The 24,750-nt window shown below is 39.3% G+C and overlaps 2 protein-coding genes across 2 annotated transcripts; both read right to left on the bottom strand.

Annotated features, from left to right (window-relative positions):
* Positions 1 to 113: 113 nt before the first annotated feature.
* LOC113170432 (von Willebrand factor A domain-containing protein 7-like) lies at positions 114 to 6,013 on the bottom strand. Its single transcript, XM_026372531.1, has 16 exons — positions 5,922 to 6,013; positions 4,914 to 5,113; positions 4,528 to 4,800; positions 4,316 to 4,409; positions 4,110 to 4,238; positions 3,561 to 3,747; positions 3,294 to 3,469; positions 3,049 to 3,161; positions 2,850 to 2,966; positions 2,521 to 2,715; positions 2,300 to 2,432; positions 2,035 to 2,184; positions 1,812 to 1,904; positions 1,465 to 1,727; positions 934 to 1,230; positions 114 to 851 (listed from the first exon to the last, which is right to left on the bottom strand). The coding sequence occupies exons 2-16, from the start codon at positions 5,088 to 5,090 to the stop codon at positions 474 to 476; spliced, it is 2,775 nt and encodes a 924-aa protein (XP_026228316.1). The 5' UTR covers positions 5,091 to 5,113; positions 5,922 to 6,013; the 3' UTR covers positions 114 to 473.
* A 3,836-nt stretch (positions 6,014 to 9,849) lies between these two features.
* LOC113169185 (von Willebrand factor A domain-containing protein 7-like) lies at positions 9,850 to 22,329 on the bottom strand. Its single transcript, XM_026370379.1, has 16 exons — positions 22,131 to 22,329; positions 21,464 to 21,655; positions 21,105 to 21,374; positions 20,845 to 20,938; positions 14,602 to 14,733; positions 13,915 to 14,101; positions 13,656 to 13,825; positions 13,339 to 13,451; positions 13,136 to 13,252; positions 12,518 to 12,730; positions 12,301 to 12,433; positions 12,065 to 12,214; positions 11,773 to 11,865; positions 11,426 to 11,691; positions 11,043 to 11,336; positions 9,850 to 10,922 (listed from the first exon to the last, which is right to left on the bottom strand). The coding sequence occupies exons 1-16, from the start codon at positions 22,209 to 22,211 to the stop codon at positions 10,452 to 10,454; spliced, it is 2,976 nt and encodes a 991-aa protein (XP_026226164.1). The 5' UTR covers positions 22,212 to 22,329; the 3' UTR covers positions 9,850 to 10,451.
* Between the last annotated feature and the right edge of the window lie 2,421 nt (positions 22,330 to 24,750).

Genomic DNA, 24,750 nt, shown 5'->3' with positions numbered 1-24,750 from the left:
ATTCTACACAACCCACATCCCAGTTTTAACACAATGTACCTTAAACGCTATTTTAATATACTCACTCTATTTAAAGCAATTTGAAGACAAGTAAAAATTCTTATTAGTGTGAAGAAAGTTGACACGTATGCTTTATTATTTTTGCATTTCCAACCCTCCTAAGCCACAATCAACATACTTGAGCACACATCTTATTTGCTTCACCTTCCTTATGAGATGATGCCTGACCAGTCTGTTTCACATGAAGACTTTAGAAAATGTAAATAGATAGTAATAATAAAAAAAAAACAAAAAAGAAAAAATGTTGAACTTGTAGCAAAATGTGAAAAACAAAACATTTTGTGTTCTGTAAAGGATTATACAGTAGATTCAATATGACAACAATAAAAACAATGTTTTTTTAAAACGGTGTGACATAATCTTTAAATAAAAAAGTAGATTAATGCACGTTTTAAGCTATTAGCAGCTTTTACTCACTGCAGATCCACCTTTGTCAGTATTTGTCCTAGGAGCAGCAAACTTAGGTAAAGAAGGGGCGACTGAGTTGTCAGAAAATTAGCATCACTGTATCGACAGGATCCTTCGTTACCCACGCGGTCCACGGCCAGCAGCTCCATGACTGGCGAACAGCAAGAAGCGCTATAGGACACCAGGGTTGTGTTCTCGTTCCCAGGTGCCGGGCTGGTGATCATTGTCCCGCTGCCTTGTGTGAGGCTGACGTGGTCGACACCCGTCCCGTTAGTCCCATCAGTCACCTGGACAGAGAGCGCCCAGGACGACAAGCTGCAGTTTTTAGAGCAGTTGGACTGCAGGCTGAGCAGCTGACACGCTGGAGGAGTGAAATCAGTCACCTGCAATGCAGAGGAAACATTCATGCTTTATGTTATACTGCAGCTTGAAAAACTAACAAAATAATGTTTTTTAAACTATTACCGTGTTAACGACAGAGATTCGCAGCACAATATAGTTCAAGTCTGTGCCTTCTGGAGCTTCAGCTTCAATAGTGAGGGTGACTTCAGTACCAGATGGGGTGTTGAGGGGCGCTGAGATGTTCACTGTACCGTTGACACTGCCTCCAGCTTCCAGCACTAAGCTGGCCGGAGATGTCGAGTTGAAACGGTTTTGGTTGTTGGTGGCTCGGATGGTGAAGTTTCCACCTCTTCCCCTGCTCGTCACCGTGAAGGGCACAGTGAATGGTGTTCCTGGTACTAAGATGTCATCAGGGTTGGCCTGAAGACAGCGGGAATAAGAGAAGAGGCATGCAGCAGGGTTATTGGTGCATATTAAAACGACTGTCAGTGTAAAACGTGTAATGTTGCACATGTTGGTGAAGTTCAGTATTGATACAGGGATGAATTCAGTGACTGAAGCTAATGAAGTAGTACAACCCTGTTTTGTAGGGGTGAAGTGCTCTTTCACAGTAATTTCTAAAAATTTACACTTTGATTTGGGATAAAGACTCACAGTGACAGTTATATTGGAGGTCCTGAAGCTGGTGGGAGACTGTCTTTGGAAGACGACTGGTGGAGTGCTGCTATCCTGTCCCTTCATCCGCACCACGAACTCCACTGATGGCATCATGTCAAACTGAACTAGGAAGGAGTTGTTCCCCTGCGGCTCCACGACTCCTTTAATCTCAACTGAACTCGACGACTCAACCAGAGCAACTTCTGTCACCGTGGCAGACGCTCTCCCCGTTACAGAAACCAACAAAGTACCGTTGACACCTTGAAAGACAAAGAAAATGAATCAGTTCTAACTTTATCATGTTTGGACATAACCAAAATTCACATTCCAGCACTTTACATTACCGGCTGTGGGACGTCTGTCAATAGCATCAAATCCTCCGAATGAATCCTGTGACGCCTCCACAAAGGTAAACAGGAAGTCAATAGGACTCTGACCTGCAATTAAAAAGTCGTAATAAGTTTTTGCATGACTCCATGTGAATGTTTGTGCCAGATGTCGTTCCTAAACGAGTAATATAAAAGGTTAACAACACCTAATGGTGGAGCTTAATCATGAAGAGCTCACCTATGACTTTAAGGGTGTAAGGATTAGTAGACACCATTTTTATTTGCCATTGTCCAACTTGTTTGTTCAGTTTTAGAGTCCTGAAGTTTCCCACGGACTGGGATGCAGTGATCAGAGATCCTGTTGTGCCTGTACTTTGCTGAGTTTCACCTTCAAACAAAAACTAAAAGTAAGCATGTTGGCACGAAACAGTGCTTTTTAACACAACTTATCATGTGTTACTGCTCATAAAGAGAGAAGACTACATTTACAGAGATCATTTTACCAGTGGGGCTGATGAGAGTAAAAGTGACGGCGCTCCCAGTGATGTAAACTACAAGGTTTGTTACTGTTTGATCAACTATAAAGAAGAAATTATCTGCGACGCCTGGGCTCCTGGCAGCCTGCAGTAGGACCACCTGAAAGATAAAGTTAAACAGATGATACAGCCGAAATCGTCAAACGATAAAACTACTGTAAATAGCAGTGAGATCTTTGTGAAATTACCAGAGAGGACGTGGACGACTCTGTTATGATGCTGCTGGCCACTGGCAGCTCACCCTTTGTGACTTCTATAGCCTGACCTCCTGAGGCCTGGGCCAGGTCTCTGTACAGCTGGGCCTCGGATTCTGTCATGCTACTTTGTTGTTCCCATACGTCAACACGATTGGTCACTAATGAAGCAGTTATCAGGAAGTTTACCTGGAAAGAAACTAGGTCAATTAAATCTGGAAGCTGTGTTGTGTGCAATAAATTAAAATCCTGTTTATCTTTATATGTAACATAACTACAACCAACACGTATGATAAGAAGATAAACACGTGGTAGATACTCACCACTGTTTTGGTCTGCTCTATGAGTGCAATCACTGTGCTAAACAGGTTTACGTCTTTAGCAGGTGCATCAGTGAAGAGGAAGATCTCAGAATTTAGAGGAGCATCAGATAAAGCCAGCTGCATAAGCAAAACAGCAACGATGGGATTAGTTAAAACGTTTTATACATCAAGAAGGTTTTTAAGGCAGATTTGGAAGCACCTGAAGTCCGGAGAGACTCAGTTCTGGAAGATCTCCTCCGCCGCTTGCTGTTAGTGAATTGATAGCATCCTTGAAGACTTGTGGATCTGTAGTTTTTATCAGAAGCCCGAATCCTGAAGTTTGTTATGAGAAAAAAGGAAGAAATGTTTAGATTTTTCCTCTTCACTGTGTCATAGTGGTTGATGATGATAATCTGCTGGTTTATTTACTTTTGCAGACACCTTGCTGATGTCTGTTGCACATACCTGGATCGTTGAACGTTACAAGAATGTAAAGCGAGGGCTCATTTGCTGTTCCCACTTTACTCGTGATTATAGAGAGCGTGACCGATTTCACTGTGTCAATGTCATCACTCATGCTCTTTGTGGTGTCGATCACAAAACAAAGAACCTTATTGGATCCTCTGGTGATTCCCAACATCCTGAGAGATGGCGAGAGACAAAGAAAAAGCCTTGAGCTGCCTTATACATGCACATGTATACAAAGTTAAACATGCAGACTGGGTTTCGTACTGCAGGAACGGTCTGTCACCAATAGCCGACCGAATATCCTCTAGTAACTGACTGGTTGCAGCTGTGGCCAGATTTGCTGCGTCAGTGTGGAGAAATCCATGATTGGCTGTAGGCTTGTCTTTGTTGATCCCACCTATTGGCTCAGTCTTGGAGGTTTGATCAAATGGACCCCCATGGCTACATTTTCCTACTCATCAAATAGAACAGAAGACAAATGACATATGTTTTAATAAAGGAATCAGGCTTTTCTGAGGACTGTTCACGTGCCAATTGTTTCCAACTTATTGAATAGTGATAAGATTCATGAGACATAATCTTCAGAAGAAATTGGACTGTTGTCTTGTGAGATGGTAAACAAAAGAGGAGATGCTACACAACATGCTTCTGTTCCAACTTTTTAAGAACGTATTTTTTAATGCAGATCATGCATTTTGTTTTTAATTTACATTTATCAGAGTCTCCCAACAGTTTTGGAAAAATGTTGGTACAACATTTTGGATCCTCACTATATCTGAATACATACAGGCAGTAAATAAATGAACTATTTACCTTTTGGTTTGGATCCAGATGTTAGTTTAAAATACCCAGAGGTGAGTATCTTCTCCTGTATGACATCCTCCAAGATGTTGTTTGTGCAGTCGTCTCCGTTACAGTTGCGACACGTTGCCCTGCTTTGGTCTGTGGAGAAGTTCATCCACATTAACACTTGAATTGTGTTACACACAAACAAATGTCACATTGTGCCATTTCTTTACCTGCTAAGTTGCCGATGTTGGTGTCTGTTCTGATCAAATTAGGATTAGGGAACTTGTTCCCCAGTTCCACCCAGTTACTATGACTGTAGAAGTCCTTCAAGGTCATAAAACATGAGGACGAATCAATCAATCGGCATTAAGCTTTTAATCATTTAAAGCAGCCAGAACTACTTTAACAGATAATTTTAAGATAAAATAAATAAAACTCATACCTGTAAAGAGTGTAAAATGTCTCCCAGTTTTCCCCTCGCTGCCTCAAAATTGTTTCGTTTGATGCTGGCTTTGACAGCCTTCAGTCCATCTGTGATGACTTTCCTTCCTAGAGCAAATGATTCACTATCAAAGTGGTATTCTGCATCTAACAAATGAAGGATATCCACCCGTGCGTTCCTGAGCTGAATGAATCCAATGGCTTCAGCAAAACTCTTCTGAGACTGGGGTGAGTTGCAGGCTGCAGCAACAGCTTCTGCAGTGTACGGCTGTGCCTAAGCACACAAGTCCAATTATTATAATGATAATAATAATAATAATAATAACAATAATGAAAAAAACATTCTTTTATAACATAACATATAAGTTCAGTTAAGTGAATTCTTACAGGAAAGATGAAAACAGTCCCATCAGCTTGAGCCAGAGCACGGCACAACTGCACGGTTGTGTTTAAAATGGCGTTTTCAGTGATTTTCTGGTGTGTAAACGTTTCTTTACGTATCTCAAACCCCAGAGCTCCAGCGTCCAGGAGCAGGAGACACAACAGACACAACACTGAAGACATCACTGCTGAAACTGTGAAATAGTCTGAAGAGGACAGAAAACAATCATAGTTAAAACCAAACATTTTTTCACATTGATCAATCAGTTATTATAAATACTTGTGTACATGTTTCACTCTTATCAACTTTCTACTTTGCCCCATAAATAAAACATGGTTCCAAAATATTGCTTCTTTTTGAAACAGTTTCACTTTCATACCATCTTTGCACCCAACACGTATGTTTCACATGCTCGTGAAAGTCTGTGCTGCTGGACTACACATCAGTAATTGCAAAATGGAAAGCTGCTCTTTCACTTTCTCTCTGCATACTGCATGAAAAAGGTGGTTGTTCTAGTTTGACATGTGAACAATAACATAAGGGTCAGACCCTTATGTTATTGCTTTTTCATATCGTATCCAGCCATGTACAAAAGTAACGACAGTTTATTATTTATTTTGCTGATTACTGTTGACTTTTAGTCAAGATGCTATGTTTGCTTTGGCTGTTACAGTGGATGATTATGCAGCAGAGTTGACCTACATACAGAACAGATATGTGCACAGTACTATAATAATTATTTTATCATCTATTTCTATATCAAAACACAAATTTAATTTAATATTTCTTCAGTGATTACTGTCGGGAACAAGTTGCTCTCAACAACAAAACAGTCAACAAAATTTGGTCCTATGCATAACAACACTTTAATTTGAAATTCATCTTAACCTGTACTTTTATACCTTTTTTTTTGGTACAAGGAATTATACTTTTAGACCAGAATGCATTAAATGCTATAGTACATATAATCTATATGATCTTTAAATAAATTAGGAGCTAAGAGAGTACTGTACCTGAGGTCCCGATGTCGTCCTGTAGACAATATTGTCTTTGTGCTGATACCTGCTTTATATCATGCCACGGCCCAGGACACGGCTCATAGGACTTGTTTTACCTGTTGCTGTGGCCCAACTGTACTGCATCAGTAACATGTTAATAATGACTGATCATAATGCCACACAAACACTGGGGATCTTTTATGTTGAGGTTCCTTTTTTTAAATCTGTCAGATTTTAACATCACATTTTCTGTTTTCCTCAATTAAACTGTCAACATAATACCTAGAATTATGGAGTCTTTCATTTAAGCTGCTACATTTTTATCGTCCTGAAGAATACATTTTCTTCTTCACCCAATTTTTTTTTTTCTTCAAATGAGTTTTTCTCTGCTGCAAACACAGATGTACTAAACATTTTCTGTGTGTGGTGAGTGACATAAAACATACCGGAACTTCTGGTCCACGTCTTACATCTGACAGTCTTCTAAACGAAACCGAAACACAGACACACAAGCAAATTGTGCAGGCTGACACACACAGCTGTGATAGTTATGTAAGAAAATATTTAGACATCTTGACAGAGAAGAAATAATCTGTGGTGTATTGGAAAATGCTGTGAGTTGTAGAATAATATTGTTGTGCTTTTTCATTTGTTCCATTTTCTGAAATGTCGTTTATCTGTATTTCCAGATCTGATTGTTTTGTTTTCCAGACTCGTAAAAAGAAAACATACAGTAACTATAGGGTGTTAAAATTTAAACACGAACATACAGTGAGGGAAAAAATTATTTGAACCCCAGCTGATTTTGTAAGTTTGCCCACTAACAAAGAAATGATCAGTCTATAATTTCAATGGTAGGTGTATTTGAACAGTGAGACACGACAATGACAAAAAAAATCCAGAAAAATGCGTTTCAAAAAGAGTTATAAATTAATTTGCATTTCCACGAAGGAAAGAAGTATTTGATCCCTTCGAAAAACGTGCTTTAGTACTTGGTGGCAAAACCTTTGTTGGCAATCACAGAGGTCAGCCGTTTCTTGTAGTTGGCCACAAGGTTTGCACACATCTCAGGGGGGATTTTGGCCCACTCCTCTTTGCAGATCCTCTCCAATGTTTGGCAACTCGAACCTTCAGCTCCCTCCACAGATTTTCTATGGGATTAAGGTCTGGAGACTGACTAGGCCACTCCATGACCTTAATATGCTTCTTCTTGAGCCAGTGATTTGTTGCCTTAGCCGTGTGTTTTGGATCATTGTCATGCTGGAGTACCCAACCACGACCCTTTTCAATGCCCTGACTGAGGGAAGGAGGTTCTCACCCAACATTTGACGGTACATGGCCCCATCCATCCTCCCTTTGATGCGGTGCAATTGTCCTGTCCCCTTGGCAGAAAAACACCCCCAAAGCATAATGTTTCCACCTCCATATTTGACAGTGGGGATGGTGTTTTTGGAGTCATAGGCAGCCTTCCTCCTCCTCCAAACACAGCGAGTTGAGTTGATGCCAAAGAGCTCGATTTTGGTCTTATCTGACCACAACACTTTCACCCAGTCTTCCTCTGAATCAGTCAGATGTTCAGTGGCAAACTTCAAACGGGCCTGTAGATGGGCTTTCTTGAGCAGGGGGACCTTGCGGGCACAGCAGGATTTCAGTCCTTCACGGCGTAGTGTGTTACCAACTGTTTTTTTGGTGACTATGGTCCCAGCTGCCTTGAGATCATTGACAAGTTCCTCCCGAGTGGTTCTTGGCTGATTCCTCACCGTTCTCATTATCATTGAAACTCCACGAGGTGAGATCTTGCATGGAGCTCCAGACCAAGGGAGATTGGCAGTTAATTTATGTTTCTTCCATTTGCGAATAATTGCACCAACTGTTGTCACCTTCTCACCCAGCTGCTTGGCGATGGTCTTGTGGCCCATTCCAGCCTTGTGTAGGTCCACAATCTTGTCCCTGACATCCTTGGAAAGCTCTTTGGTCTTGGCCATGGTGAAGAGTTTGGAATCTGGATTGATTGATTGCTTCTGTGGACAGGTCTCTTTTATACAGGTAACGAGCTGAGAGGGCTGCCAATGTCAGCTCGTTACCTGTATAAGATCCACCTGGGAGCTCGAGATCTTGCTGACGGATAGGGGATCAAATACTTATTTCCTTCATGGAAATGCAAATTAATTTATAACTCTTTTTGAAACGCATTTTTCTGGATTTTTTTTGTCATTGTTGTGTCTCACTGTTCAAATACACCTACCATTGAAATTATAGACTGATCATTTCTTTGTTAGTGGGCAAACTTACAAAATCAGCTGGGGTTCAAATAATTTTTTCCCTCACTGTATCTTTACTTCTGTAAAAATGTACTATGATATTGTTCTAGATACATACAGTATTTCCTGTGCAACAAAGCTGCATAGTGATTGTAATCAAATTAAGTTCTCATGCACCATTTATTAACGGGAAAAACATGATTGGAGCAGGTTGGTGTACAGGAGTGTCACACCACAGACCAGAGTTTGACTCCAGAGTCCTGTGTGTTGCAGCAGTGGTTTGTTGCTGCATTGTATTTACAGTAGTTCACTAATTTTAACACGGGAGTTATACTGTGAATTCAACATAACAAGTTCAGATCACAAGTTTAAAATGGATGTAAAAACTGTGACTTTTAACTTGTCAACATAATAACCATTATAGAGTCTTAATTTTTTTTTTCTAATGTAGTCTTTAACTTCTCCAGCACATCCCAAAGATTCTCAATGAGGTTAAGGTCTGGACTCTGTGGTGGCCTATCCATGTGTGAAAATGATGAGTCATGCTCCCTGAACCATTCTTTCACAATTTGAATCTGATGAATCCTGGCATTGTCATCTTGGAATATTTCCCGTGACATCAAGAAAGAAAAATATCCTTTGATGGAATAACCTGGTCATTCAGCATATTCAGGTAGTCAGCTGACTTCATTCTTTCAACACATAACGTAGCTGAACTTAGACCTGACCAACTGCAGCAACCCCAGATCATGGCATTGCCCCCGCTATTTGTTTAGTTAAATCCAGGTGGTGAGTTTTTTTTTGGACGGCAGTGTAGTAACTCACAGCTTTGTCCAGTATCTCATCTGGTGGAGGAGAGGAGGGTCTGGTTATTGAGGCTGCTGCCATCAATTGTAGATACACAGTAGATAACAAATGGATTACTGCAATTAGATTTTCTATGTTACTTTTACTTTATTTTTTCTACAATTGCTATGCTATTCACTATTAATAATTTTTAAATGAGCTGGGACACATAGTATTGTGTTTTTTACGCCATCATTCTGTGTTTACATGTGCTTTACACTACTCTGTTACCAAAGTGGAGTCATGCAGGACTTGCTCTACCTGTTCCTTTGGTATGATTGAAGTAAGAAATGTCAGTGCCATGTTATTACCTGTTTGGGAATGAGAGCACCAAAGCACTGGCGAGCTTTTACTTTCACTTCAACTGATCAACTGATTTATATTGACTTTAGCAATACTGGCAAAACAATAAACAGTAACTAGAGACACTTGAAATTGAATTTAAGCCTTAATACACTTTTTTTTTCTGAAAACTTTTACATTTGCAAGAAATACTAGATACAGTAATGTTGGAAGATTTAAAATGTAAATGTAAAGGTACTCTCCTAATACAAATGTTTCTTGGTGAGGTTTGTATCTGCATCACAGCATTTTGTAGGACTGAAACAAACACTGGTGTAGTGTCTCTTGTACATTCTTTTTGAAGTTATAATATACAACTTGAACTAATACTAATATGAGGAAGCTGTCGTTACTGAAATACAATACATGCTTGGTTTGAAAGCTGGGGCACTTGACAAATTTTTTTTCAGCTGATGGCATGAGGAGGGATAAAACCCAAAAGAGTGAGAGCCCAGGAGTCTGTGCACGAATGAGAAACCGTCACCTCGCAAATATATAATCACAAATTTTATTATATCTGACACCTTACAGATGCTTATACACAGTCTTATACTTTTACTCTGGAAGGACCAGAGTGCGTACTGTTTGTTTTTTGTTTGGGTTTTCTGCTTTATTGTATATATATTGCATTTGCTTTATGTTTTCAATCATGGGGATGAAAAGCAAATCTGAGAATTGAATCAAACTATATTTCTACAGCAAAAAAAATTAAACAATGTATTTAAATTGATTAAATAAATGTAATCATTTAACAGTTATGTCTCAAACCTTAACCTTAATCAGAACTTAAATATATGAATGATCCTTGATCAAAGTATCACAAAAACTCCAAAAGGCTCACGTCCTATGTTAATCATAACATAATATCAAAACACCTAAATTAAGATTTTACAGAAAGTGCATTAAGCAATAAACCCTGTAAAGTATATATCTACGATGGATAGATAAGATAACGTTTTATTGTCATTGCAACATTGTACAACGAGATTAAGGTTAATTGTATGGCTCAACTATTTTAATACATGCTTTAAAGTAACATTAATAACACCCAATAATAATGGTAAAATTATTCTCTTCTACACACCAACACATCTCTCTATTTGAAGTGGAAAAATGAGGCTAATAGAGAGATGCTAAAACAAAGAAGAAAAAACTGAGCAGGTTTGGTGGCCATGGACACAGCAGCTTGTGGTTTGTTGATGGTTGTGGTGACATTGACAGGTGCGGTTGGTGTGGTGACATTGACAGGCGTGGTTTGTGTGCTGGTAATTTTCCGAACAGTGTAGAAACAGGAGCCTACGTTACCCACCTGATCCACAACCACCAGTTCCACATCAGGTGAACAGCAAGATGCATTGTAGGTCACCTGGGTGATGTTGCCATTGCCAGCAGTCAGGCTGGTGTTCATGGTACCATTGCCTTGTCCGAGACTAATACGATCGATACCCGTCCCTTCAGCCCCATCAGTCACCTCAACTGAGATCTCCCACATGGACGAGCTGCAGTTGTCAGAGCAGTTGGACTGCAGGCTGAGTAGCTGACAAACTGGAGCAGTAAAATCAGTGACCTGTAAGAAGAAAAGGGAAATGAAGGTGATCACTGAACCAATCAACATAATAATCAAGTTCCTGAATATGCTGCATAATATTTGGAAAAATGTGATTGTCTTCCTCAGTTGGACAGTTACCGTTTTAAGGACAGTGAAACGCAGAACAACATAGTTTGTGTCTGTAGCTCCGGGAGCCACAGCCTGAATGGTCAGAGTGACGACAGTACCAGACGTGGTGCTTGTAGGGGCTGTGATGTTCACTGTGCCATTAGCACTTCCTCCTGTCTCCAGAGGTAAACTGGATGGAACAGTTGACGTAAAACCTTGGTCATTGGTAGCTTGGATGCTGAAGGTTCCTCCTGCACCATCAGTTGTCAAAGTGAAAGGAACTGAAAGTGGTGTTCCTGGTACTAAGACACTGTTTGCATTGGTCTAAAAACAGAAAGCAATCAGTATCAGCTGTATAGTAACAGTTCAGTCCGTCTTTAAAGACTCAGTTCAGACAGATGCATTTTACTTACAGCAGTAATAGTCACTGTAGAAGCTCTGATGCTGGTAGACGACTGCCTTTGGAAGAGCACTGAGGAAGTGTTGCTGATCTGCCCTTTCACGAGCACAACAAACTCAGCTGATGGTATCCTGTCAAAGTGAACTAAGAACTCTCTTCCACCCTGAGCCTCCACGCTGCCGTTAACTTTCCCCGACCCCGAGGACTCAACCAGAGTGACTTCTGTCACGATTGCAGACTCACTCCCAGTTACAGTCACCATCAAGCTACCGTTGACGCCTTCAGAAAAAAGATTACAACTAATCAAGTGTGTCTAAGATAATCAGTGTTTGGCACATCGCAAAATTCTGGTTGTTTTACCAGCTCTAGGACGATTGTCTACAACATCAAAACCTCCCAACGGGGCCTTTGACACCTCCAGAAAGTTAAACAGGAAGTCGACTGGACTCTGACCTACACAAAAAGAGGTTACAAGGAAACGTTAACCAGAGGGACCAAGAGAACAGAACAATTTCTAACAATGTTCCATTCACCTCCATTTAAATGGGTTCATGGTCTAAGGCGTACCCTTAACCACTAACCACTTGTGATTCTGGCTGTTGATGGTGAAGTTAATTAGAATAATTTAATCTATAATAATACCATGCCTCACCTACGACCTTCAGATTGTAGGGATTTGTTGACATCATGTTAATTTGCCACAATCCTACTTGTGTGTTTAGTCTCAGTGTCTGGAAGTTTCCGACTGACTGGGATGTTATTATCAATGGTCCAGTTACTTCAGCGCTGCCCTGAGGTACACCTAAAGATAATACAAAACAGACACTGGTAAAAAGGTCAAGAGTTAAAACAATTTCATTTTTCATTTATTATTTTTTATGATATCACCTGATGGACTGATGAGAGTGAAGGTGACCAATGTCCCAGTGATGTAAACTGTGAGGTTTCTTACTGACTCGTCAACGATGAAAATGAAGTTTTCAGCTGTTCCTGTGCTCCTGGCTGCTTGAAGAAGGGTCACCTTGAAGATGAAATTAAACTGGTGACACAAAGAAATATTTTCGAATGTATAAAAATAATAACTATGAGAGGATTTTGTACAAACCTGGGAGGAACTGGACGACTCTGTTATGATGCTGGTCGCACTGAGGAGCTCACTTTTTGTGACCACAATAGCCTGACCTCCTGAAGCCTTGGCCAAGTCTGTGTAGAGCTGAGAACCAGACTTTGTCATCCTGAATTGTTGTTGTTGTTGTTGGTCATTATCACTCTGTCTTCGACGACGAGACACTAGTAAGTTAGTAATCATGAAATTCACCTGAAATCAAAACAGGTGAATAAGAATTTAGGCCCAATGTGAATTTAACCACAACTATATGTTTAAGCTACTCGGCCAACGACTAGGAGAGATTAAATGTTATGTAAAATTAAACACATTTAAAGCGTAAAGCCTTGGATAGAATCAGCCATCTTTTTCATCTCCCCTATCCCTTCTTCACGTATTCAACCCCTTTTCATTGCACTCACACTGTGGCTGTTGTGGATGTTATTCAGAAGTTGTTACTGTATGTTTCTCACAAGGTAAACAGCTTATTTTGGTCCTCGGCACAAAAAATGTGACTGTAGTATCTTTCTTAAACAAAAGTAAGATGAAGGGATAGTCTACGTTAATACATTTAATACATTCTTGATTTCTATGTTGTATGATTTTTGGTGAACTTACCACTGACTTGGTCTGTTCTATGAGGGCGATCACTGTACTTTTTAGGTTTTCATCTTTAGCAGTTGCATCAGTGAAGAGGAAGATCTCAGAGCCCGGAGGAGCACCAGTTAAAGCCAACTGTTTGTGAAGAAGAGGATGAGTTTTCACATGGTCACGTTTTGCAGAAACTTGATTTTTAAACTCCTTTAAAGATATGACAGCACCTGAAGTCCTGAAAGACTCATCTCTGGAAAATCTCCTCCACCACTTGCTGTTAGTAAATTTATGGCACGTTTAAAGGCATTTGGGTCTGTAGTTGTTTTTACTGGTCCGAAATCTGTGATTGAAGTGGGGACATGAGAAAGAGTTGTATTTGGTTCATTTTTAAAGAGTTTAAAAATTTACTGCTGTTACATATAGTATGAGGATGAAAATAATTGAACATGTTTCTAGTCTAACAGTTTAGTAATGTAATATGCTGGAAAGACAAAATTAAACTACACTAAATTCTAAAGTCATACCTGGGGCCTTGAAACCTTACCAGGGTCATTGAATGGTACAAGAATGTAAACTGAGGGTTCATCTTCTGTTCCCACTTTGTTGTTGATTATGGTGGACGTGACAGTTTTCACTGCATCTATGTCGTCACCCATGCTCCCTGTGGTATCGATCACAAAACAAAGAGCTTTACCTTTGGAAATTCCCATCATCCTAAAGGACGAATGGAGAGGGAGAGAAAGACAAGGATTAAAAAAGTCTGTATTTCACCTCTATATTAAATAACCGTAACCGTTTCTTACTGTAGGAACTGTTTGTCACCAGCAGCCTGTCGGACGTCCTCTAGTAGCTCACTGGTGGCAGCTATAGCTATATTTGCTGCTTTCCAGTGCAGATATCCATGGCTGGAATCAACCTTGTCTTTGTTAATCCCACCTTTAGGCTCAATTGTACTTGTTAGATCTAAGTCACCTCCATGGCTGCATTTTCCTGTTGGGAAAATCCATACTGTAAAACACTCCATAAAAGTGCTTGAGATTATTATCAGAGTTTCCTTTTTGTCACTACTCTCTTTTAAATGAAGAAGCAACACAAAAAAAATATAATAAAAGGAAATACAGAGATTAATGTGGATTTCCAACAACAGTTGGATATTTTAGAATATATAAATATAGTGTATAAATATTTTGTTGGTTGTCACAATAACCTTCAAAGGAACATTAAAATTGAAATCATCTGTAGTATTTTTACAATGTTTAACTATACAAACAAGGCTGCAACAATGATCTGGTTATGTTAGATTTTTCCGAAGGTGACAGCACTTACACATAAAAGTAAGTATAGAAACACCTACTGGTTATATCACAGTGCAGTTAAGTTTAAGGGTTTGTGGGTGCATATTTTTATTTCCTTGTGTAGACAAATAGTGTTTAAATACTACAGTTCAGAGATCATGTACATACTATGAAGAATAACAATAATGCATTTACCAGTGGGTTTAGAGGAAGAGCGGTAAACAAAAAAATAACCCGACGTGAGTATCTTTTCTCTTAGGATATCCTCCAAAATGTTGTTTTTGCAGTCGTTTCCATTACAATTATGGCAGGTAGCTCTGTTCACAGCTGTAGATCAGATTAAACTGGATTAAAATTCACACAATAAGCAAAATGCAGCAGCATATAGTATGGTATATATGGATTTTTGTCCAAAACAAAGCACAATAAAAAATTTCCAGAGTGGCCATTAGAGTGAGGCCTGTAATGGAAATTTAAGCTCTTTGCATCTCCTGATATCTAACTTCCTCAAACACAACCTTCTGTTTTCTCACCAAAGTATGAAACAAATGTTGTCTTTTGATCAAGCCGTCTGGGTCTCTCAGGAACTATCACCTGGGTGTAAGATCCTACGGGAAACTCCTTCAAACCCACATCCCAGAAAGATAGTGACAACACTTACAAATGACAAAAGGTTGTGAAACCTACCTGGGGAGGTGTTCCCCAGGTATAAAAGCCCTGATTTTCCTTTGTCCGGGGTCTTTCTTCGTTCTAACCATTTAGTGTGTTTGATTGACCTTCTTTGCAAAGAATAAACCTTGTCGGCCGGCAGAAGTCTCCATTTCCTTACTCACCAGAGCAGAGAAAATTTCCACAACAGTTTGGTGTCAGAAGTGGGATCCCACGAGCAGCCGTCTGGGACGGAACGCGGACAGCGACAGGCCATCCTGGAAGAAAGGTTTTCCAGCCTCCAAACCTCAAACCCTTCTGAGAAGGGAGGACTGACCGCAGTCGCCCCAGATCGTTGCCGCTGGGATTCCAAGAACGCAATTTAGCGAAATTCATCTGGTGAGCACTGAAATATTGACTTTTAATTTTTTTTAATTTGGGGTTAAATTGATGTAATATTTCCTTTCTCTTATTATCCATAATTGAGTCGGTTTTATTATTTGTACCATTAAACGAAATAACAGGTCTTATTATTTGTTCCTTAAACGAAATATAAGGTTCTACATTTACATTTACATTTAGTCAATTTGGAGACGGGCATTTCATCACATGCCACAACTTTGTATCGCTATAATATCTGCGATACGCTTTTACCCAAAGTGACTTTTATCTGTTTCAAGAGATTACTTGTACCATAAAACAATATAGAAGGTTTAATAGCTGTTTTTTCACATTTACATTTATTGATTTAGTAGACGCTTTTATCCAAAGTGAGTTCTATCTGTTTAGTTGTACCATAAAACAATATAGAAGATTTAAATAGCTGTTTTTTCTTACATTTACTCATTTAGCAGACGCTTTTATCTAAAGCAAACAAGGCAAGCAAACAAAATAACGAAAATAAGGGTCTTAGCATTTGTTCCTTAAACGAAATACCGGCTTTTATCACTTGTGCCTAACAGAGTGGTCTTTATAGAGACGTCTGTATCGTAGCTGTCGCGCGTGGCCTCCACATTTGAGATGGGGAGTACGTTTTCCGGGGAGCGTGAGTCTCCGGAGGGACTGATTGTGGATGTTATGAGAAAGAAATATGGGGTTAAAAGCTTAAAATTTTTAAATGTCTGGACAGCTGAGTTTGGATTTCCAATAGGGGGATCCCTCAGTCTCAAAAACATAGCACAATTAGAACAAAAACTAATAGGAAAAGAACAACATATGAGAAAAAAAAAGAATATTGCTGTTAAAAAATTAGAAACAATGGAAATGCAAAAAGAATGTTTACAGATGTGGAAAGGGGAAGCAGAGACCCTAAACAGGAAAACAATGCAGAAACAACCACCCTTTTCACAAGAAAAAAATGAAACTCAAGAAAAGCACAATTCAAACACACAAAGAACACCAGACTCGCAGATCTCCTCTTCTTTGTTTCTGCAGTTGATGGCTTTGAAGCTGGATCCAGACCTCAACGGCAACCCATCCCTCCATTCTTCAACTCCACCACCACACACCTCTACAACACGCAGAGGACAAGAAATAGATTCCACCACACTGCAACAATCTCCAATTGCACATAGACCACAACATCCCAACCAATATGCAGCCTTCAACATGCCCATGGTTGAAGTATCTGGACCAGAAGATACACCTTTAGTTTCCAATCTTCACTTTGCAACAATAATCATGTCCACAGTCAGAGAACAGAGACAATCAAGCTATGATCATAGAAGGAAGGATCGCAGCCAGCGCAGGAACTGGAAAAGATCAACCTCAAATGATATTTGTCTTCTCTGTGGCCAACATGGACATTGGAAACGTGATTGTCACAAGAACACCAGAAGACAAGTCAGACTGAGAGAGGATAAGGGTTGTCGGAGAGGAATGGATTCCTGCTGACAAGCCAAACCAACTCATGAGACAAAAGGAAGGTACCGCACCCACACACATATACTGAACACAAGAATACACAATCCACTGAGATCTCAAACAACTGTTATTACTCTAACATATATTCAGTATACATCTGCCCACATTAAGTGTAAAATATATGTACTCTGTTGATTCATCAGGGCAAACAGTTAGAGAACATCCCCCTTCCACTCAAAGGTGTGGATAAATCTTTACAAATTTTAAATATGCCTTCTTACTCTCTGAAGTAAGAAGGACAAAGACCTGATGTGCAAATTAGGCCTCTGTTTGATCTCAACCCCAGACAGTGTCAAAGTCCACAGGCTATCTGATCTGGAACCAAATTGTTCACACTCCTTTGTTCACCATACCCCAGACCTGACACATACATATCAATGGAAGTTGCAAACAACAACGATCTCTTCTGAGTTCTTTACAGAAACAAGGACACTAGCTTCAACGGCTGCAACAGACTTCATGGCACCAGAGGATGTGCGTTGCACCTCTCATGTGCCACCAGGACCTGATGAGCCATATGAGAAAGTTGGTTGAGGGAAAGCTCTGACGAACATGTATTCACACATCAGAACAGCGGATTAATCGATTTTATTTTCACCAAAATTGCAGTGATATATTAAAAGTTTGACATATTTTGTGCACACTCAACAACAACAATCCAGCTGGTACCAAAAAAGCGCTTCTAACATTATTTTTTTTCTCTTCTTAATCTTTTTCCTTTTGCATGAATAACAACTTACCTAACTAACTACAAACTAACCTAACTATTACAACCCTACAGGAAGTCCCCAAGACACTGTGGGCTATCAGTAAAATATATTGATGACCTCATAATATGCAGTCCAACCAAAGAGCAGTGTTGAGCAAACACAGTCAAACTCCTGAAGCATCTGGCTAAAAAGGGTCACAAAGCCAGCTTGTCTAAAACTTCAATTTGTCCAGGGAAAAGTTGTTTTCCTAGGTCATGTCATCACTTCTGCAGGGAAAACTCTTTCACCAAAAGAGCAGATGCAATTCAGAATCTTCCAAAATCCTACCAACCTTTTCCCCATTCTAGATAATGGACAAGAACATAATTGTGTTGCTGTCTTCCAACAGGTTTCCTCCCCAAGGCCAGATCTGCAAAACACACCCCTAACTAACCCTGACTTTCTTTTTGCAGATGACTCTACCTCGCGTGACCACAAACAGATCACAACAGAGTTGGATTTGCTGTTGTCACTAACCATGAGACTCTTGTCTCAGATTTACTATTCTGCACAAGCTGCAGAACTGATAGCATTGACAGACTAGCTAGCAACAAAGATCAACCATCTACACTGAATCTACATATGCATTTGGTGTCGTATATGATTTCGGCACTTTATGTAAACACAGACAGTTACTGAAATCTGATGGAACACCCACTAACCACCATGACAAGGTTACGGCTCTGTTAGATGCCGTGCTACGCCCAAAATCGATTGCTGTTTGTAAATGCCTGGCTCACACTAACAACTCAGACTCTTTCTCTCTAGGAAATGCAAAAGCTGATGCCACTGCAAAGAACTGCTCTCCAACCTTTCATCTTCAATCCTGTATTTATTTCAACCCCAATCTCTTTACCCACCTCTCTTACAGCAGTACAGTCCTTTGCCACACAACAAGAGAATCTGTTGTGGAATCGCTGTGGTGCCACACAGACAGAGGCAGTGTGGTGGGGACCTGATAACAAACATGACCTGTCTAACTATTTCTTTCCTCACTTTACAAAACTGACACATGGGCTAAACCATGTGTCAAAAGGGGGGAATATTGGACGCCATAACTCAACACTGGTTCACCAAAGGCTTTTTAGTTCAGGCTCAGTTCAGGCTCAGTTCAGGCTCAGTTCAGGCTCAGAAGTTCTGTCAATCATGCATGGTTTTGTGCTACACACAACACAGTCTCTCAACAGATGAAGTCAGCCCTTCCACCACCAGCTTCCACATCACTCCATGACCTCCAACCAGGGAACTGGGTGGTGACAAAGGACCTCAGAAGAAAAAGGCTGGCACTCCAAATGCTGGCGAGGCCCATTCCAGGTGCTCCTGACAACACACACTGCTATGAAGATCGCAGAGAGATCTACATGGATACACGCTGCCTGCAGAACTCAGCTGTCAACGTGAGCTGAGCCAACAGAGGAACTCAGCTGTCAACGTGAGCTGAGCCAACAGAGGAACTCAGCTGACAACGAGAGGACCGACAATGGGAGGAACATCAACAGGAGAACCGCCAACGGGAGAACGTCAACGTCAGAACATCAACGGGAGAACGTCAACGTCAGAACCGGCAACGGGAGAACCGGCAACGGGAGAACCGGCAACAGGCGAACCGTCAACGCGAGGACCGACAACGCGAGGAAGGACAGAGCGAGGATGGCAAAGCACAAGAAGAGAGGACACGAGGAACCAATCTGTACATTCAACATACACCAACCGGAAGTGCAGGACTGAGAACCCAAAACATCTCCACAGAACTACACAATGCACCACTGACTTTCTACTGACACCTACACCTACACACCTGCCAAAACTGTCATTCTGACAAGAGGACACAATGCAAACACTAATGATGCCGACCAAAATTCAGCTTTGTTTCACATTCTTGATCCATATCATTACTTCAGCTCAGATTCGGACTCTGATGATGACATTCTGTAAACAATCCCTCTTTTCCATTTTCTCTTAAACAACTGCCATGATGATACATTTTAAAATCAAGGGAAATGAATGTGTTAGATAATTCAGTTGTGATTATTATTATTTTTCTTTTTATTATTTCTTTTATTTTACATTATTTTAATCTTTTGTTTTTGTTTTTGTTTTGTTTTTGTTTTGTTTTGTTTTGTGTTTTTTTGTTTTTCTTTTCTGTTACTGCTGATCAAGTATCTTTGCTTTGTATTTTATTTGTACTACTCTTCTTTTCTGTTCCGTTTTTTTCCATCATCGTCTAATGGTAACAGAAATTCTTTTTTTTCAACTCATATTATTTTATTTATTACAAGTTTTTTTTCTGTTGTTGTTGTTATCAATCTCAGTTGTGACTATTTTTCTATTTTTACTTTTTTTTTTTTTTTTTCTTCTTTCTTCTCTTTTCTGTTATTGTTGACTAACGGCCAAGCATCTTTGCTTTGTATTATCTTATTTCTACTACTATTTTTTTTTTTATTATTATTATTATTTATTTTTTATTCCGTCATTGTCTAATGGTTAACGACTCATATTATTATTTTATTTTATTTTATTTTATTTTATTTTATTTTATTTTATTTTATTTTATTTTTAGCTAATGATTAATGAATAATCAAAAGGGAGGAATTGTAATGGAAATTTAAGCTCTTTGCATCTCCTGATATCTAACTTCCTCAAACACAACCTTCTGTTTTCTCACCAAAGTATGAAACAAATGTTGTCTTTTGATCAAGCCGTCTGGGTCTCTCAGGAACTATCACCTGGGTGTAAGATCCTACGGGAAACTCCTTCAAACCCACATCCCAGAAAGATAGTGACAACACTTACAAATGACAAAAGGTTGTGAAACCTACCTGGGGAGGTGTTCCCCAGGTATAAAAGCCCTGATTTTCCTTTGTCCGGGGTCTTTCTTCGTTCTAACCATTTAGTGTGTTTGATTGACCTTCTTTGCAAAGAATAAACCTTGTCGGCCGGCAGAAGTCTCCATTTCCTTACTCACCAGAGCAGAGAAAATTTCCACAACAGGCCTAACCAGATCAGGAAACTTTATATGACTACAATCATATAAAGTGTAATCATAATAGGCAGTTGGTCAATATTTCCACAGCTGACACAACAAAACACACACTGACATTATTCAGTATCTTTTTACCTGCTATGTTTCCAATGCTGGTGCTGGGTCTGATCAGATTTGAGTTTGGAAGTTCGTATCCTATTTCCACCCAGTTACTATGACTGTAGAAATCCTTCAAGGTTTAAAGTAAGAAATTAATTGAAATTTACAAACTACACATATACGTTCACATTGTTAAAATTTAATAAAGTAGATATTATTTAATTCTTTGAGCATCTGCCTACATCAATCATTGTTTTCTATTATAAAATGGAAATAAAATGAGCATCTAAAACTACCTGTAAAGTGTGCAGTAGTGTTCCCAGTTGTTCTCTTGCTGCCTTATAGTTATTTAGTTTATTGCTGGCTTTCACAGCTGACAATCCGTCTGTGATTATTTTCCTTCCCTCTGCAAGTTGCTCATCGTCACAGTGGTAGCTAGCGTCGAAGAAATGAGAAATATCTACTTGTCGATTTGTTTGTTGGATCACGCTGATGACTTCCTGGAAACTCTTGGATGACTTCGCTCCACAGGCAGCAGCAACAGACTCAGAAGTAAAAGGCTGTGGCTGTGTATGCACATATGCACTTTTGTTAAAGTGTCAAATAAAATTTATTGATAATTAGAATTAATAAAATGATTAAATTACATTCATACCGGAGAAGTGAAGTCTTTGCCTTCAGTCAGGGCCACAGTACGGCACACATGCAGAGTGACATCTAGGATAGCACTCTCCGTGATCTGCTGATGATTCAGAGAGTTGCCTTTAGACAGTCCGATGTCAAACCCAAGAACTCCAGTCAGCATGAGAAGGAGACACAAAGCAACCAACCCGGCCATCACTGCAACCTGCCCAACAGACAACAAAAAAACCAAAAAACAAACAAACAAAGAAAAAAAGCTCTTTTCAGCTTCAGCATTTTCTGACCAACTGCACTAACTATACACTACAGGTAAACAGTCCATTATTATTTACTTGCCTTATTTAGTAATATTAGTCACTACCACAAGGCCAGATTAATACAAATGTCAGTAAGTTACAAATACTGTCCATCTACTTAAAGCATAGTGTATACCTAAATGATAGTCCTTATTATTTCTACCTAGATTAACATCAATTCTTGCACATCTACCAAGAAAAACCAAACAAGAATGGTGAATAAATTGTGCTTAAAAAAAAAAAAGCTCTCAATAATGTTATCTTGTGTTAAACAACTTGTCATAGCATTATGTTATATGAGCAATGACAATAAAATCAAAATCAATACATTAATATCTAAAAATAACTAATAATTATGAGCCATGACTACTACTAATACTATACCTTAGTTCTTGATGTTGCTTCATAGATGATCCACAGAGGAAAAGCATGATTTATAAAGCTCCACATGCAGGGTGGAGTCATTACTGTGCACTTGTTCTACCTGTTGACTTGACACAAGATGATGGCTGGAATATGCTGTCATGAGAAACTACAATAATTTAGTAATGTTTTTCAACTGGTAGGTACAGTAAAGAAACAGTTAAAATGTTGTTTACGATATAGAGATGTTTATAAAAAGTAAATCATTTTTATGTTTTCTATCATCTGCAAAATAACCAAGTCTAGCATGTTAGTGTAATGTCATGATTAAACTGTGCTATTGTTAACCTTAAAATCAACATTAGGATCCTTACATTATTACTCGACTTGTTAACTTGACACGAAATGATGGCTGGAACATGCTTCGGCATTCAAAGGCTAAAGAAATCATATGGGCTAGATTTAGTAGTTTGATTTGATAGTGCATGTGTACCTACTTAAAAAAAAGAACAACAACTTTCCCAAGTCCCAGAAAACACAACTATTAATTTATGAATCCGTTGCAGGTGCTTTGTTATTAAATCAAAAAACAAATTTCTTAATCAAAGATGTCTAATATTTAATCAATGTTCTTTACATAACAAAGCGGACCAAATTATATACTAAGGAATATGGTTATATTTTCCCTTTGTTTATTACATGTGAAAATAAAAGTAACTGTAGTTGCTGTGATTGATCACAGATCTTAAGAAATGTACAGCACTGAATCCTGTACACTTCTTAACATGAGATCATCTTATTGATCCGAGCTGAGGGGTAAATCTGAAAGGTGTGTAGACAGATATTAAAACTGTGATAACAGGAACACATTTTGACTGTTCACATATCTGGCAATGGATGATGGTACGTGATTTACTTTTAGTCATTTGGCATGTGCTTTTATCTAAAGCAACTTACAGGAAGGCAAGCAAAAAATCTAAGTAATGGAATTAGTGCAGTCATTGAGACTGTGACGTGTGACGCATGAACAGAGCAGGTCTGCACAGTGAGAAACAACTCTTACTGTATATGAAGATGGAGTTGAGCCCAGACATATAATTTAATTTTCCAGTCGATCTGCATTCTAAACTTTGAGTAGTGAGATGTTTGGGAAGACTGTCAGTCATCCAGGTGAGGGAATGGGGAAGTTGAATTACAGTAGTTGAACCTCCTTCTTGGTAAAGTAGTACTTCATTTTTTATTGTATATTTGTACATACTTAGATTTAGACTTATAGTACCACCACTCCTAGGCTGCTAAAATTGTGTTGTATTCTGTACAATGACAATAAAGGCTTCTGATTCTGATTCTGATTCTGACAATGAGATTTTAAAAATAAGCCCAACTATCTCCATACTCTAGGCTTAGGACAACCTCAGCCTGCGGTGAAGGAAAAACTAAATATAAAAATAAGTTTCCATATTAAGTGTGGGAGTGAAATGAAATGATCTTATGAAGTTCAGGGGGTGGGGCATGCAGCTGAAAGCTCTGCCCCATACCAATGTTGACTGTAGCTACCATAGACGGCAGTTTGTCTGCTCACACTAAGAACACAGAGTTTTATAAATTAGGTCCCTGTTATGTTGATCTGGAGATCTGGAAATAGACTACCTGTCTGATCCTGCTGCCACTGTGACCTCTTCACTTACTTTTAGATCAGACTTTACTGTAAATACTCAGAGATTAGCGATTACACAGGACTTGTTCTACCCGTTGCTTTAGAATGATTTTATAAATCAGTTTTAGCATCAATGTCAGCAGCAGGTAGTCGACTGTTTGGTTGTGAAACAAATAATCAAACAGATTTTTCAGAACAAATGATCCAAATGTGCATTAATTTACAAAAGGAACTGAAGATCTTTCACTTTCACACAAACAACATGTAAATTTACACTCTTTCTGATAAATCTGTATTTCCACACCAATCTTTTTCTGTACTATGACAAACAAACAAACATTTATCAAATGTTTTGTTCATTTAACCCATGATACACTTTTACACTCTTACTGAATACTTCTTCATCTTAAACAACTGCAAAAAAAACAAACAAACAAAAAAAACATGAAATCATTACTAATTTAGTAAAGTTTTTCAACTAGTAGGAACAGAAAAAAAAACAAGAAGTTTACAGCACCTGTCACAGCCCACATCATTGTGATCTACCGAGCGCTGGGCTAGCTGGGGGACTTCTGTGATGAGCTGGATATGCTATTGTCCCATATCCCTAAGGATGGCACTCCTCTCATCGTTTTAGGAGACCTCAACATCCACCTGGACAAACCACAGGAGACATGCTCGCTCTTCTGAACACATTGGACCTGAGACTAGTCTCCACTCCTCCAACCCACAAAGCTGGCAACAACCCGGACCTCGTTCTGATCCGGAACTGCACTGTGGAAGACATCTCTGTCACTCCTCTGCATTTCTCGGATCACCTCTTCATTCAGCCCACAGTCTTCATCTCTAGACCGTCACATTCATCCACTGCACTGGAAACATTTCGCCGCAACCTCAGATCTCTCAACCCAGAGCAGTTTTCTTCCCTGGTTTCTGCAGCGCTGCCCCTGCCGCAGGTTTTCTCCACCTCTGAGACAGACGCAG

The sequence above is a fragment of the Anabas testudineus genome, chromosome 14 (genome assembly GCF_900324465.2).
Source record: "Anabas testudineus chromosome 14, fAnaTes1.2, whole genome shotgun sequence".
In the NCBI taxonomy this organism is placed as follows: Eukaryota; Metazoa; Chordata; class Actinopteri; order Anabantiformes; family Anabantidae; genus Anabas; species Anabas testudineus.
Note: the sequence above shows the minus strand (reverse complement) of the source record. Positions and strands in the feature narration are given on the sequence as shown.

Coding starts and splice junctions, on each gene's coding strand:
- LOC113170432 (XM_026372531.1), bottom strand. CDS start 5,090: ATGTCTTCAGTGTTGTGTCTGTTGTGTCTCCTGCTCCTGGACGCTGGA. Junction 3,470..3,560: donor GGTGACAGACCGTTCCTGCA/GTACGAAACCCA, acceptor GCCATCTCTCAG/GATGTTGGGAATCACCAGAG. Junction 3,162..3,293: donor TGTAACGTTCAACGATCCAG/GTATGTGCAACA, acceptor AACAAACTTCAG/GATTCGGGCTTCTGATAAAA.
- LOC113169185 (XM_026370379.1), bottom strand. CDS start 22,211: ATGACTCCACCCTGCATGTGGAGCTTTATAAATCATGCTTTTCCTCTG. Junction 12,215..12,300: donor CACTCTCATCAGTCCATCAG/GTGATATCATAA, acceptor TATTATCTTTAG/GTGTACCTCAGGGCAGCGCT. Junction 11,866..12,064: donor CTACAATCTGAAGGTCGTAG/GTGAGGCATGGT, acceptor CTTTTTGTGTAG/GTCAGAGTCCAGTCGACTTC.